The sequence below is a fragment of the Triticum urartu genome, chromosome 7 (assembly GCF_003073215.2).
Source record: "Triticum urartu cultivar G1812 chromosome 7, Tu2.1, whole genome shotgun sequence".
NCBI classification, from domain to species: Eukaryota; Viridiplantae; Streptophyta; class Magnoliopsida; order Poales; family Poaceae; genus Triticum; species Triticum urartu.
Genome location: NC_053028.1, coordinates 23,451,899 through 23,467,826, shown reverse-complemented (window position 1 = coordinate 23,467,826; position 15,928 = coordinate 23,451,899). Strand labels below are relative to the sequence as shown.

Genomic DNA, 15,928 nt, shown 5'->3' with positions numbered 1-15,928 from the left:
TTAATGTGGCCCCGTTGCAACGCACGGGCGTTCTTCTAGTATATATATATATACATATGCAAGTAATACTGGTCCTACTAGGATATATGCAAGTAACCTACTCGTACATGGATTCCTATTCCTACTTGACCACGTGCACGTTCCGCGAACTAAATCGTGTTTAAGTCTAACAATCGAGACCCAACCCAATCGATCGCTAACAAGTTCGGTGCGCCGCGCCGGCCCTAGCTAGCGAAGATCAATGGAGGCGCTGCCGGACGACATCGTTGTGGAGATCCTGGTGCGCGTGACGGGCGTTGCCGCCCTCTTCCGCTGCGCCGCGACGTGCAATCGGTGGCGCCGCCTCATCGCCGACGCCTCTTTCCTCTTCCGCCTCTGGCCAGAGGGCGTGCCCCACTCGTCCTTCCTCCTCGGCTTCCTCGTCACACAACTGTCCCGTGAAGAACGACCAGCCAGAATCATCTCTGCGCCCGCGCCGTCGTTCGCCCTGGCGCCATGGTCGCCCCTCGGAGACCGCTACCGCTTCCTCGGGCATTACATCCACGGCCTCCCCAAGGATGGTCGCTTGCACACGGTGCCGCTCACCGCGCGTCGCGGCCTTCTTCTCAATCACATCGTCGAACTCGTCTACCCCAACAATATGACGACCGAGGGAAGCTTCAGTCTGGCATTGTGCGATCCGCTCGCGGGCGTAGGTCGCGAGCTCCCCCCGCTGAAGTACAATGGAAAATTCACGATGGTAGGGTATACCATCCTAACCGATCTGGATTGCTGCTCCGACAAACGGCGATGGCCAATCTACGAGGTCTCCTTCAAAGTGCTAATCATCAGTGTCGACGAAGGTCAGCCAGGGTACAATCTCCATGTGTTCATGCCCGCTGAGTGGAGCTGGAGCACGCCTAGACAGTTCTTTGGCACTCTGGAGCACGGCGTGCATGTGGCGCCCCAGCAGGCCAACGCCGTCGTGTGCCAAGGCGCGGCACACTGGCTTTTCAGGCGGACGTCAAGCTTTTACACGCTCAGTGTGTGCGCTAAGACTGCCCACATGTCCTTAACAAGGCTCCCAATCACGCCGAACCAAATCGACCTCAACTTGTATAGTGAACCAATGCTTAGTGTCACCAATGACGGGATGCTATCGTTACTTCGTTTGTATAGGAAATTCACCATGCTGGAGATCTGGACATGTCAAGGTGACTATAAAAGTGAGGATGACAACGTGGACCGCTGGTACCGCACAAAGATGATCAAGCTAAAACGACCCACGCAGATTAAGATCGACCTTGTGCGATGCGTGTGTATCGGAGAGATGAGTGGCAAACTGCTGGTCAATGACAATCAAGGTTGTGTGTACATTGCAGACCTCCAAACTGGTGCAATGGAGACGGTCACCGAGTGGTTTCGCAGCAGTGTCCAGAGTGCTATACCCTTTGAGATGGATTGGCCTGCCTACTTCATGTCTCAGTTGGCTGGTGGCAGGATCAAGCGGACTAAATTGGGAGGAGCTATACAGAAAATTGCGAAATCTTTCTGGGGACTAGTAGTTGTGTCAGTAATCTTTGGACCAATTGCTATGAGGTGGGCTTGGGCCTAGTAGGAGCTACAAGAATCTTAGGTTTTTGTGTGGCAGACTTGGTGAACACCTAAGTTAATATATTACGTACGGGTGCATTGGCTACAAACTTTTCCATTGACTTTTTTCATCAGATCAACAGCACGGAGTTGACATATTCAGATCAATTGCCTCTGCATTCTGTGTTCTGTTTTGATATGTGTTTATCAGGACTGCTTGGTGTGCTTGCTGAACCATTGATGTTCTATATTAAACAAATCGTAATGATGTTTTAAATGGGTGTTTAAGCTATGTGCATTTCCAGTTCTCCATTATCTAAGAAGTAAAGTTTCAGTTCTTTAAGATTAAGTATACAGTTAATTGTGATTATAACTGATAGTTCAACTGAACCTGCATGCTATATAACACTATATCCTGCATGCTGCTTAATTTGTTCACTATTTCATGGCTAAAGTAGAGATCAAGATAAAACTTGTAATGTACTTGACTATGAGAAAAGCATAGCTGAGTAAGCATTTGCAAGGTCCATCAAATTTGAAATATGAAAAAAGACTCGATAGCCGCCAATCCATGGATGAATTATTCGGTAATTAAAAAAATTACCTCCAGAAGAAAAATTACCCTTCCCAAAGGATGGATGCATCTCTGGGGTCGCCATGCATCAATTTACCAGCAAATACTCCACACACTTAAACCCAAGCGGATGGCCAACTTGAAATATACTACGTAGAGCTAACTACAATATTGCAAGGGACGCGGCTTGAGAGTTTCATAAGAAGAAAAAAAACTTAATTTTTCTAATCAGTCAATCAAAAGCTATTGGTTGTTGCAGGGGTCAGTCAGCTAGTTGGCTTGGATCTGTTTCAACTTAATTATAGACAACTGAAGCACATGACCAGCAATCCAAGCATCACAAAATTTTCATTTAGAACACATTAGTAATATTATAACTTTATTTTCTTATTAGCATGTAAAACATGCAAGAACTTGAAATGACATGTGTTGTTGAACAAAGGGAGTACTTAATACAAGTGACATTTAGAAATACACAATACAAACATTGGTCATAATTTGATCACATTTTTTCCATGATAGATACCACATAGTTATATCTGCAGTGTATCAATAACCATCGTTCCCTGAGAGAAATGTTCATACAGCCCGGCAATGTAGTCCTTGACCTTCACTTTCATGTACAGTGCTGGTCTCTTCTTATCGATCAGCTGAGCCCATGGCTCGATTTCTCTCTCATGGTCAACAGAATAGTCTACAGCTACTGATAGCCTCTCTTTCTTTGCATTTGTCACAACCTATGCACAGGGCTCTTGAAGAACCCATTGCTCATTATCTATTAAACAAAACATTTAACTCAATTAGTCCATGACCTTAGAAACTTTTGACAAAATGGTTTTTTAATCCGTAAACCCTGGCATTTAATTTTGATTGCTTTGTTCCATTATGGATATGCTAGCAAAGACTATAAATTTGTTATACCATGGAAGTATTTTTCATGGAAAACACAAACGGTTTCGTTCTGACCTGACCATACAAAATAGTACTTCTAGTTTATTAAAAAACGCACCTCAGTCTGATCTCCTATAATGACCAGCAGTGTGTGAGGTATGATCGGTACATCCCACCACACCCCATCTCTTAGACCTTGCAAGCCACCGACGCTGTCATCGACCATGAGAGGAGAATGGTTCCATCGCAGTGAGGCTTGAGACCAAATACAAGCTCTGGCCTTGGACACTCTGGGTAGTAGCTGCATCTCACGTTAGTTTCAGCCTTCTCCCCGAGCTGGTCCACAAAGTAGTCGTCATCGTCAAACTGCAGTAGCTTCGCCATTGCCCGGAGCAGATCGTCCTTCACTCCCCCACATTTTTTGTGAAGTTGTGCAGAATATCCCTGCAAAGAAAAAAATATATGAGCTTATGATACATAAACCCCAAGCCTGGAAATGTGGAAAGTGATATCTCTGATCAATAGGTGACTTGAAGTTTTCAGGATGTGTTGGCCAGAGGGCGATGCGTCGCTCATCCTCGGGCTCCACCTTGAGGTAGAGGCAGTCAGGCCAGTCTAGGATCTGGTCCGGCGACCTCACCCGGTCGTTCCCGTACCCCTCAAACTGGAATTGCTCACCGCCGATTAGGTTGGTGTACCTTTTCTTGTCTTCGAGTGGCCGCTTGAAAAACTCCCTCGAAGCAATCATCGTGCCATCCATCAAGCTGGTCTCTACACCATGGTTACTGAGCTGCATGCAGGTACATATATATAAGCAAGATGAATATGAACGTTTGATCTTGTACTAAAATTGTGGAGTACTACTAAGTGTTGGAAATATGAGTAATTTACCAAATGATTTTATTAACAGAAATATTAGATAAAGCATGACTAATATAGCCGTGATAAAGCAAGTCATGCAACCTGACGGAGAAAAAGTAAATAGCATTTGCATATATGAACTTGAACTGAACACATCTAGGACAGACACTAGATCATGTTGCATATATGGAGTAGAACCTAACACATGTAGGGCAAGTACTAGTACGAGAAACTGTGGCAGGACATCTGACAGAAAGAAGAAGAACACATACGGGACAACAGAAGCAGCAGCACTGGACTTGGGGTCGACATCCTCTCCAGCCATGTCGTTGCTGAGGTAGTCGACGTCGGGGAAGAAGTCGTCGTCGGGGAAGTAGTCGTCGGAGTCCGTGATGAAGAAGCCAGTAGTCGCACATAGCGCTCCCCAAAAACCTTATCACCCTTCTCACGTACAGGACTCAAAAGGTGCGGTCTCGGAGGCCTACTGTCCCGACATGCGGTACACGCCGCAAGCCGGGATGAGGAAGATAGCAGCAGCTCAGAGATGGAACTGATGGCGAGGGAAGGAGTAGTTCTGGTGCGTCTCTCTGGGAGGAGCAACCTCCCTTTTATAGGCGCAAGAGAAGGAGGCGAGAGGGCAGCGACGGGAGGCGAAACGAAGAGACGGAGGCGAAGCGAACAGCCAGCAGCCGAAGGGCTGCACCATTCGCATTCGAACTCCACTTTTGAAAAAAAAATTATCTTCCGTGTGACCTTTCGTATACCCGTAGTGCGTGGCAAAAATTTAGATATCGGCTCGGCACATTCCCGCAACCCGCGGCGCGGCGCGGCGCGTCATGACGAGGCGAGGCGAGGCGTGGCGTGGCGAGGCGGGCGGCGAAGGAGGAGCGCGCGTGGATATCCCTCTTGTTCTCATGCTCGTACTGAAGGAAATATGCCCTAGAGGCAATAATAAAGTTATTATTTATTTCCTTATATCATGATAAATGTTTATTATTCATGCTAGAATTGGATTAACCGGAAACATAATACATGTGTGAATACATAGACAAACAGAGTGTCACTAGTATGCCTCTACTTGACTATCTCGTTAATCAAAGATGGTTATGTTTCCTAACCATGAACAAAGAGTTGTTATTTGATTAACGAGGTCACATCATTAGTTGAATGATCTGATTGACATGACCCATTCCATTAGCTTAGCACCCGATCGTTTAGTATGTTGCTATTGCTTTCTTCATGACTTATACAATGTTCCTATGACTATGAGATTATGCAACTCCCGTTTGCCGGAGGAACACTTTGTGTGCTACCAAACGTCACAACGTAACTGGGTGATTATAAAGGAGCTCTACAGGTGTCTTCAAAGGTACATGTTGGGTTGGCGTATTTCGAGATTAGGATTTGTCACTCCGATTGTCGGAGAGGTATCTCTGGGCCCTCTCGGTAATGCACATCACATAAGCCTTGCAAGCATTGCAACTAATGAGTTAGTTGCGAGATGATGTATTACGGAACGAGTAAAGAGACTTGCCGGTAACGAGATTGAACTAGGTATTGGATACCGACGATCGAATCTCGGGCAAGTAACATACCGATGACAAAGGGAACAACGTATGTTGTTATGCGGTCTGACCGATAAAGATCTTCGTAGAATATGTAGGAGCCAATATGGGCATCCAGGTCCCGCTATTGGTTATTGACCGGAGATGTCTCGGTCATGTCTACATTGTTCTCGAACCGTAGGGTCCGCACGCTTAACGTTACGATGACAGTTATTATGAGTTTATGCATTTTGATGTACCGAAGTTAGTTCGGAGTCCCGGATGTGATCAGGACATGACGAGGAGTCTCGAAATGGTCGAGACATAAAGATTGATATATTGGAAGCCTATGTTTGGATATCGGAAGTGTTCCGGGTGAAATCGGGATTTTACCGGAGTACCGGGAGGTTACCGGAACCCCCCGGGAGCCATATGGGCCTTAGTGGGCTTTAGTGGAAAGGGAGAAAGGGGCAGCCCAAGGTGGCTGCGCGCCTCCCCCCTCCCCTAGTCCTATTAGGACTAGGAGAGGTGGCCGGCCCCCTCTCTCTCTTTCCCCCTCGGGGAATCCTAGTCCAACTAGGATTGGGAGTAGGACTCCTCCTGCGCCCTCCTCCTGGCCGGCGCACCCCTCCCCCTTGGCTCCTTTATATACGGAGGCAGGGCACCTCTAGACACACAAGTTGATCCAGATCGTCCTTAGCCGTGTGCGGTGCCCCCTGCCACCATATTCCACCTCGGATCATACCGTTGTAGTGCTTAGGCGAAGCCCTGCGTCGGTAGAACATCAAATCGTCACCACGCCGTCGTGCTGACGGAACTCATCCCCGAGCTTTGCTGGATCGGAGCCCGGGGATCGTCATCGAGCTGTACGTGTGCTAAGAACTCGGAGGTGCCGGAGTAACGGTGCTTGGATCGGTCGGATCGGGAAGACGTACGACTACTTCCTCTACGTTGCGTCAACGCTTCCGCAGTGGTCTGCGTGGGTACGTAGACAACACTCTCCCCTCTCGTTGCTATGCATCACCATGATCTTGCGTGTGCGTAGGAAAATTTTGAAATTACTACGTTCCCCAACGTACAAGTGGGGAAAGAACCTCCCTTATAAGGAGGTCCAACTCCCACTAAACTAGCAATGTGGGACTAAACTTTAGTAGTATCCCTTGCCTTGCACAAATGGGCTAAGTGGGCCTCTAGGATTTATTAGGAATTTCTGAAATAGTTATTGGGCTGCCCAAAATAGACTAAATTCCAGCAATCCCCCACCAGATCCCAGAGGCACACAGAAATTTGCCTTTGGTTCCAAAACACTGTTTTATATACCGGTACTGCAGTGGAGACTATTAAGTTGAACTTCCACCTAGAACTCTATGCTACACTAGTAAGCAACTTGAACAGTGGACTGGGCCTTGAACTGCAAGTTTTCTGCGAATCTAGCTTCACATAAAGCCTTAACCGATACGTGGCTACCGTGGGTCTTCCCCGCGGGTGGAGCTTATGCGTCATACTCCGTGACCTTTCATGAGTTTACTAGAGAGAACCCTACTCTCATAGATTGCGACGTTTGACAATCAGACTCCTATAGGTGTGTTCTTCAAAAGATGTTCTGCAGGATAACATCTCTGCTTAAATAAGCCACTTAGAACACATTAAGATATACATCAACCTGCCATGCAGATTAGGAGAGTATTGCATCTTCATGGAGTGGTATTGTGAATAGTAAGGATACTCTCCTCTCAGTTGACCAACAGCTTGTCTTCCACATTTAATTCACGGGATCTCCGATCACAAAGAATAGGTTACCACTGTGAACAACTCATATTGTGGGTCTCATACCCATCTTCCTCGATGCATTATCTATCACATACGTGATAGACCCTTAGTAAAAGGATCTGCCAGATTTTTAGACGTTTGGATATAATCCAATGCAATAACTTCGGAGTTTTTCATTTTCCTGACAGACTTTAACCTTCTCTGAACATGTCTTGATGACTTCATGTTATCCTTTGAGCTGCTCACTTTCGTGATCACAGTTTGATTGTCGCAGTTCATAAGGATACCCGGTACAGGTTTCTCCACAACTGGCAAGTCATTCAAGAGCCGACGAAGCCAATCTGCTTCAACCGTAGCTGTATCTAGTGCTGTGAGTTCTGCTTCCATTGTTGACCTCGTTAAGATGGTCTGCTTGCAAGACTTCCAAAAAACAGCGCCACCTCCATGAGTGAATACATAACCGCTCGTGGCCTTTATCTCATCAGCATCTGAGATCTAGTTTGAGTCACTATACCCTTCAAGCATCTTTGGGTGCCCGGTGTAGTGAATTCCATAATCCGTAGTGCCTTCCAAATGACGCAAAACTATTTCTCGAGCTTTCCAATGCACATCTCCTGGTTTTGAGACAAACCGACTCAGTTTGCTAACAGCAAAAGAGATGTCAGGTGTTGTAGCACTGGCTAAGTACATAAGCGAGCCAATAATCTGAGAATACTTCAATTGGTCTCTAGTAATTCTTCGATTCTTTCGAAGTAACACACTTGCATCATAAGGTGTTGGAGAGGGCTTGCAGTCACTATAGCCAAAGCGACTCAAGATCTTTTCCACATAGTGAGATTGAAGCAATGTAATCCCACCATCATCGTCTCTCAACAACTTAATGTTCAGAATGACATCAGCCACTCCTAAATCCTTCATCTCAAAACAGCGAGATAGAAAATCCTTGACCTCCTTAATAACATTCAGATTTGTTCCGAAAATTAGTATGTCATCAACATACAAGCAAAGGATAACTCCCTCGCCCCCACCATGGCGATAGTACACACATTTGTCAGCTTTGTTTACAACAAAGCCTGCAGCTGTTAAAGTTCTTTCAAACTTCTCATGCCGCTGTTTGGGTGCTTGCTTGAGTCCATACAAAGACTTCAGCAACTTGCACACTTTTCCTTCCTAACCATCTAGTACAAACCCATCTGGTTGTTCCATATAAATTTCCTCGTCCAACTCTCCATTTAGGAAAGCAGTCTTAACATCCATTTGATGAACGAGAAGACCATGTGAGGCATCTAGTGAAAGTAGAACTCGAATAGTGGTCAGTCGAGCCACAGGTGAGTAAGTATCAAAGAAGTCTTCACCTTCCTTTTGGGTATAACCCTTAGCCACGAGCCGAGCCTTGTACTTCTCAATAGTACCATTAGGCCTAAGCTTCTTCTTGAATACCCATTTGCATCCTATAGGTTTGCACCCATAAGGACGATCAGTTATCTCCCAGGTTTCATTCGCCAAGATGGAATCCATCTCGGTACGAACCGCTTCCTTCCAGTAGTCAGCATCTTCAGATGCATATGCCTCTGAAATAGAATTGGGAGTGTCATCTATGAGGTACACAAGAAAATCATCACTAAAGGACTTTGCAGTCCTCTGTCTCTTGCTCCTAATAGGAACTTCATTGTTCTCCTCCACAGGACTTTCAAAGTGTTCCATCGAAATTGTAGGTTCGGTAATTGTAACTGGTTCCTGATTCGATGAACTAGGCATCTCCTGATTAGATGAGGTAGCCATATCCTTCATGGGAAAGATATCTTCAAAGAAAGTCGCATCATTCGACTCCATGATCGTACCGACATGCATGTCAGGTACCTCAGATTTTACAACCAAGAATCTATAGCCAATGCTATGAAAAGCATATCCCAGGAAAACACAATCCACAGTCTTTGGTCCAAGCTTCCGCTTCTTTGGAATTGGAACATTGACTTTCGCCAAACAACCCCATGTTCGTAGATAAGAGAGTTTTAACCTTTTCTTCTCCCATTCCTCGAATGGAGTTATCTCTTTGTTCTTTGTGGGAACTCGGTTTAGGACATGACATGCCGTCAATATCGCCTCCCCCACCATGCCTTGGAGAGACCCGATGTGTCTAACATGGGTTAACCAAATCAGTTAGAGTACGGTTCTTTCTTTCGGCACCCCATTTGACTGAGGTGAATAGGGAGGCGTCCTCTCATGGATTATACCATGTTCCGCACAAAAAGCATCAAATTCATTGGAAAAATACTCTCCACCATGGTCGGACCTAAGCCTCTTGATTTTTCGATCAAGTTGGTTTTCCACTTCAGCTTTATAGATCTTGAAAAAGTTCAAAGCCTCATCCTTAGATTTCAGAAGATACACACGGCAGTATCTAGTGGAGTCATCATTAACGTCATGAAATATTTCTTTCCACCTTTTGTCAAAACACCATTCATTTCACATAGATCTGAATGTATGAGCTCTAGTGGTGCAAGATTTCTCGTTCTGCAGTCGTGTGAGACTTACGAGGTTGCTTAGTGAGGGAGTCCTGGATTAGGGGGTATCCGGACAGCCGGATTATATCCTTTGGCCGGATTGTTGGATTATGAAGATACAAGATTGAAGACTTTGTCTCGTGTCCGGATGGGACTCTACTTGGCGTGGAAGGCAAGCTAGGCAATACGGATATGTATATCTCCTCCTTTGTAACCGACCTTGTGTAACCCTAGCCCCCTCCGGTGTTTATATAAACCGGAGGGTTTTAGTCCGTAGGACAACATACAATCATACCATAGGCTAGCTTCTAGGGTTTAGCCTCTCCGATCTCGTGGTAGATCAAGTCTTGTAATACCCATATCATCAAGAATAAATCGAGCAGGACGTAGGGTTTTACCTCCATCAAGAGGGCCTGAACCTGGGTAAAACATCGTGTCCCCTGCCTCCTGTTACCATCCGCCTTAGACGCATAGTTCGGGACCCCCTACCCGAGATCCGCCGGTTTTGACACCGACATTGGTGCTTTCATTGAGAGTTCCTCTATGACGCCGCTGTAAGGAAGGATGCCTCATCTCGTTGTTAAAAACAACATTACCGCCGGGGGTGCTCTGGCTGTCGACCAAACTCTCCGGCTAGGCAGTTTCGTCAAGACCGCCTGTTCGGCCGCTGCACCAATGATGACTTCTCGGGTCATCAAATACAGCCTCCGCATCGGCTCGGAATTCGCCGAGAAGATGGATCCAATGGAGCTCTCTTCCCTAAATGAACTCTTGGATCGCATCGCCGCCTTGGGAGTCGCTATGGACTATGATCGGATTGGGCTTAAACCCGATCGAAGGGAGATTAGCTCTCCACCGGTCACCCATCATGTTGTGGTGGTGGAGGAACAATTCGGCGATTCTTCCTCTATCTTGAGGACTAACTACGTCCGAATTCCAGAGCTCTCCGAGCCGGATACCCGTTTATGGGAGGACATCACCCAAACCCTGAACCTAGAGTCAGGCAGCGGGCCAGACTCATCGGGCAACATACCGGAATCCGAACTTCCAAGATCGGAAACCCCTCGGCCCCTGGGTCTCAGATCAGGTAGGGGTCCAGACTCAAATCCACCCACCCACCCAAACATAAACGATCTTTCCCACATCAGGCAAGAGCCCCATGAAACAGTACATCATTATTGGGCCAGATTCCTCCTTGTGATGAACAAGGTTAAGGACTGCCGCGAGGAAGATGCAGTCTCACTTTTCTGCAATAACTGCACGGACAAGGGAATCCTTAACGCCATAAGTCGCCATGACATATCACGCTTCGCCGACTTGGCGTCCATAGAACGAAAGTACCGTGCGATGGAAAATGCTTGGAAAACCGAAACGAAATTCTGGGATAATCCGGCTCCGAATATGCACCCAGTCCGAGGTAAAAGGGTGCACTATCATAAGACACCCGAGTTCATTACAAAGAAACAAAAACCCTCTATAGGGCACGGAACCGTATTGGAGGGATGGCTTAACGGACCCTGCAAAATTCATAGCACAGCGGATACAATACCGACCCACAGCCTTAGAGCATGTTGGATACTCCGGCAGGTGGCCAAAAGTGGTGAGGATCTTCTTATCCCAAATACCACAGAGCACCATCCCATGGATAACAATACGGTTTTAACAGTCTTTAAGACCTTCACATCAAATAATAGGCGCAAGCGAACACTCCGCAACATTGCCGAAATTTGCCACATAGCACCAATAAATCCATGGAGTGACACGGCTATTACCTTCAACGCCAATGACGAACCTAAATTACGAACAGCCAGAGCACCAGCCACACCGGTCCTCAGTCCAATCGTGGACGGCTTTCGACTCACCAAAGTACTCATGGACGGCGGCCGCGGATTAAACCTCATCTATGAGGAAACTCTTCAAAAATGGAAATAGACTGGAACCGCATTGAGCAAAGTAGCACAAACTTCAGAGGAATCATACCCAGTCGGGAAGCACGATGCGCTGGGAAAATCACACTAGATGTGGTATTCAGTATGCCAGAGAACTATAGATCCGAAGAAATCACATTTCAAGTGGCCCCGTTCAGCAGTGGATACCACGCCCTTTTAGGACGTGAGGCGTTCACGATCTTCCAAGCTGTACCCCATTATGGGTACATGAAGCTCAAAATGCCCGGGCCCAACGGAATCATCCCTCTCGCCAGCGATCCGGACACAACACTCCGCGCCGAAAACAAAACAGCCGCACTAGCCCTCGAGGCATTATCCGAAGCCCTCTCGGCCGAGGCATTAACCACGCTACGCTCCACGGTGGACAGGGACGACGTGATACTCGACAAGAGATCCAAGTCCACCTCTTTTAAACCAGCGGATGAAATAGTCAAATTCCAAGTCCACCCAACGGACCCTACAAAAACAGCCTCCATCGGGGCACAGTTAAACCCCATTGTGGACGCCACACTACGAGAGTTTCTGCGCGAGAATTGGGACATATTCGCCTGGCATCCCTCAGACATGCCAGGAATCCCACGCAGGCTAGCCGAGCATAGCCTCAATATCCTAAAGGGATTCAAGCCGGTCAAGCAGGCTCTTCGGTGTTTCTCCAAACCTAAGAGACAGGCCATGGGAGAGGAACTAGCCAAGTTATTGGAGGCCGGATTCATCAAAGAAATAAAACACCCGGACTGGCTAGCAAACCTGGTGATGGTACCAAACAAGGATAAATCCTGGCGCCTTTGTGTCGATTTCAAGGACCTCAATAAAGCTTGCCCAAAGGATCCCTTCCCCCTCCCCCGCATTGATCAAATTATTGATGCCACCGCAGGACACGAGTCATTGTGTTTCCTCGACGCATACTCCGGTTACCACCAAATCAAGATGGCGGAGTCCGACCAAGCCGCAACGGCATTCATCACACCATACGGTCCCTTCTGTTTCAACACAATGCCTTTTGGGCTCAAAAACGCCGGCGCAACATATCAGCACATGATTCAGACATGTCTGGGGAAACAAATCGGCAAAACAGTAGAGGCATACATAGATGATGTGGTCGTCAAAACTAAACACGTCGACTCTCTAATAGACGACTTGAGGCTCACATTCGACAACCTCTGAACATATGACATCAAGCTCAATCCGGAAAAATGCGTTTTCGGCGTACCAGCCGGAAAGCTCCTGGGTTTCATTGTCTCTAGTAGAGGTATTGAAGCTAATCCGGCCAAAATCCGAGCTTTGTCACACTTGGCTACCCCAACAGACCTCAAACAAATCCAGAAGTTAACTGGATGTGTGGCGGCTCTAAGCCGCTTTATCTCCCACATAGGAGAAAAGGCATTACCCCTTTATCGCCTCCTTCGACGCACCAAACACTTCGAGTGGACGGACGCTGCCACAGCCGGATTGGAAGAAATAAAAGCCATAATGGCAACCAACCCAATCCTAGCCGCGCCAAACATCGGCGAACCAATGCTATTATACATCGCGGCAACTCATCAAGTTGTAAGCGAAGTGCTCGTCGTCGAACGAGAAGTGGACGGACATAAATTCCCTCTTCAAAAGCCGGTATATTATGTCTCCACTATCCTCACTCCATGCAAATCACGGTACCCACATTATCAAAAGATAGCCTATGCGGTATTCATGGCATCCCAGAAATTGCGACACTACTTTCAAGAGTGTTTGATTACAGTAGCCTCGGAGGTGCCACTCAATCATATTATAAACAACTGCGACACCACGGGCCGGATTGACAAATGGGCCATTGAGCTCCTCTCGTTCGACATAACATACAAACCCCGGCGAGCCATTAAATCACAAGTATTGGCCGACTTTGTCGCCGAATGGATGGAAGCCGAACTCCCTAAAGAGTACGACGCATACTCCAATTGGATTATGCACTTCGACGGCTCCAAAATGCTGGCTGGACTGAGGGCTGGAGTCATCCTGACGTCCCCAACCGGAGATACGGTTCAATACGTACTGCAGATACTGTACACAGGCTCCAACAATGCAGCCGAATACAAAGCCTTGTTACATGGTCTTTGGATGGTAGTTTCCATGGGCATTCCGCGCCTGGAGGTGCGTGGGGATTCGAACCTCACAATATCCCAAATAAATGGAGACTTTGATGCCAAGGATCTGAAGATGGCGGCCTATCATAACGCCATCCTAAAGATGTCAGCTCGGTTCGAGGGGCTCGAATTTCACCATGTGACTCGGGGAAACAATCAAGCGGCAGATATCCTCGCCTGCATCGGCGCAAAATGCGATGTGGTCCCCCCCAACATATTTTTAGAGAGGTTGTTTAAACCATTCATAGTATGGGAGGGGGACACCAGAAATATTAGTCCGGACCCGGCCACAACACTCGATACCGAACACTCTAACATAATCGGAGGCTCTGCCACCGAAATAACACCTTCAGCCCACGTAATAATGGCCATCATAGCCCCGTGGACAGAACCATTCCTGGCCTACCTAACTAGGCAGGAACTTCCGGAGGACCAAAATGAGGCACGCTGCATAGTGCGGCGATCTAAGGCCTACAGGGTCCATGAGGGAGAATTGTATAAAAAAGCACTACCGGAGTCCTTCAAAGGTGCATCTCCGAAGAGGAAGGGCGGAACCTTTTGGCAGAAATTCACGCCGGACTCGGCGGCCGCCACACCGCAGCCCGGGCTCTTGTAAGCAAGGCCTTCCATACAGGATTCTATTGGCCGACGGCCCGGGCAGATGCATAGGACTTGGTCCAACGCTGCGCCGATTGCCAGCTTTTTTGCAAATCAAAGCCACATGCCACCCACCGCCCTCCAAACAATCCCCATTACGTGGCCCTTCACGGTCTGGGGGCTTGACATGGTTGGACCCCTTAAAGGGGGAACCCACAAGAAAAAATACTTACTGGTCATGGTGGATAAATTCACCAAATAGCCAAACCTATTAAAACAGCCGATTCCGGACCAGTGATAGACTCCATATCCGGGGTCGTACACCATTATGGCGTCCCCCACAGCATCATCACTGACAACGGCACGAACTTCACGGTCGATGAGGTAAAATTCTGGTGCAGCAAAATGGGCATCAAGCTCGATTATGCTTCAGTCTATCGCCACAAACCAACGGCCAAGTTGAGCGAGCAAATGGTCTTATAATGAGCGGCATTAAACCCAGATTATTGTGGTCCTTAACAGAGTCTAACATGCACTGGGTAGAGGAGCTCAACTCCGTACTCTGGGGGCTGCGGACCATGCCGAATTGTAGTACCGGATATACACCCTTCTTTATGGTGGACGGCGCAGAGGCAGTCTTGCCCTGTGACATAATTCATGACTCACCTCGAGTGCGCATGTACGAAGAAAGAGAAGCCGAGCTCGATCGGCAGGACAGTCTGACACCCTGGAGGAGGAGCGCGACGTGGCAAAAGCCCGTTCCGCATTTTATCAGCAAACAGGCTCGCAGATACCAAAGCAGAGAAGTATGGGCCAAGACTTATAACATTGCGAACTAGTTCTACGCCTGCCGATAAGAAAAAGAACAAGCTCGAGCCCAAATGGGAAGGTCCCTTCATTATCGACCAAGTTCTAACCGGTGGAGCATACCGTCTGCGGGATGCATCGACTAATCGACTCGAGCCGAACCCATGGAACGCGGCCAGGGTCCGAAGATTCTATGCCTAGCGCCGGACTCTATGTTCATCTCCTTCCTCTGTCCATTTTTTGCATTATATGTCTTGTTTTTATTTCTTTCTTTTATTCTTTCTCTAGGCCTTCAAGGGCCAACTTGTGCCTCGCTTGCACATTATAGATGCGCTAGCCGCGCTCATCATACCTGGGGGCTTCTTTCACAGAAGCTTAATTATTTATTTGGGCCTCATGCCCCGCACATGTGTTATACTTCCGCATGTACCTTTTTTCGCCATTATATGCATCGATATGACTTAACTTTTGGACAAATTGGGTTTCCTGGCTCTTATATTTATGCCCTACGTTCCCGTTAATTCGGCTAGGGCATAAGGGGAGCACCTTCACGATTGTTACTGCCGGGTCAGCTGGATGTGTACCTCAGACTGGGTGAAGCCGAAAGCTAGCGTTCTTAAGGGGATATTCGGTCGATGAACAAAAGATGATTTTTATTTATTTTCCATATGTGCCCCCAGATGTTTTTTCCTGCATTTCCTATCGCAGTCCGGACATGCACTTTAGGGCATGCGTACCC

At 47.4% G+C, this 15,928-nt stretch overlaps 1 protein-coding gene and 1 pseudogene across 1 annotated transcript; one reads left to right on the top strand and one right to left on the bottom strand.

Moving 5' to 3' along the window:
• The first annotated feature begins 241 nt into the window (after positions 1–241).
• LOC125518206 lies at positions 242–1,594 on the top strand. Its single transcript, XM_048683127.1, has one exon. It carries the CDS (start codon positions 242–244, stop codon positions 1,592–1,594), a length of 1,353 nt encoding a protein of 450 aa, XP_048539084.1.
• Positions 1,595–2,589: 995 nt separating this feature from the next.
• On the bottom strand, positions 2,590–3,821 carry LOC125517948 (annotated as a pseudogene).
• Positions 3,822–15,928: the final 12,107 nt, after the last annotated feature.

Bases quoted from the DNA above. Each gene is read 5' to 3' on its own strand.
- LOC125518206 (XM_048683127.1), top strand. From the start codon at position 242: ATGGAGGCGCTGCCGGACGACATCGTTGTGGAGATCCTGGTGCGCGTG.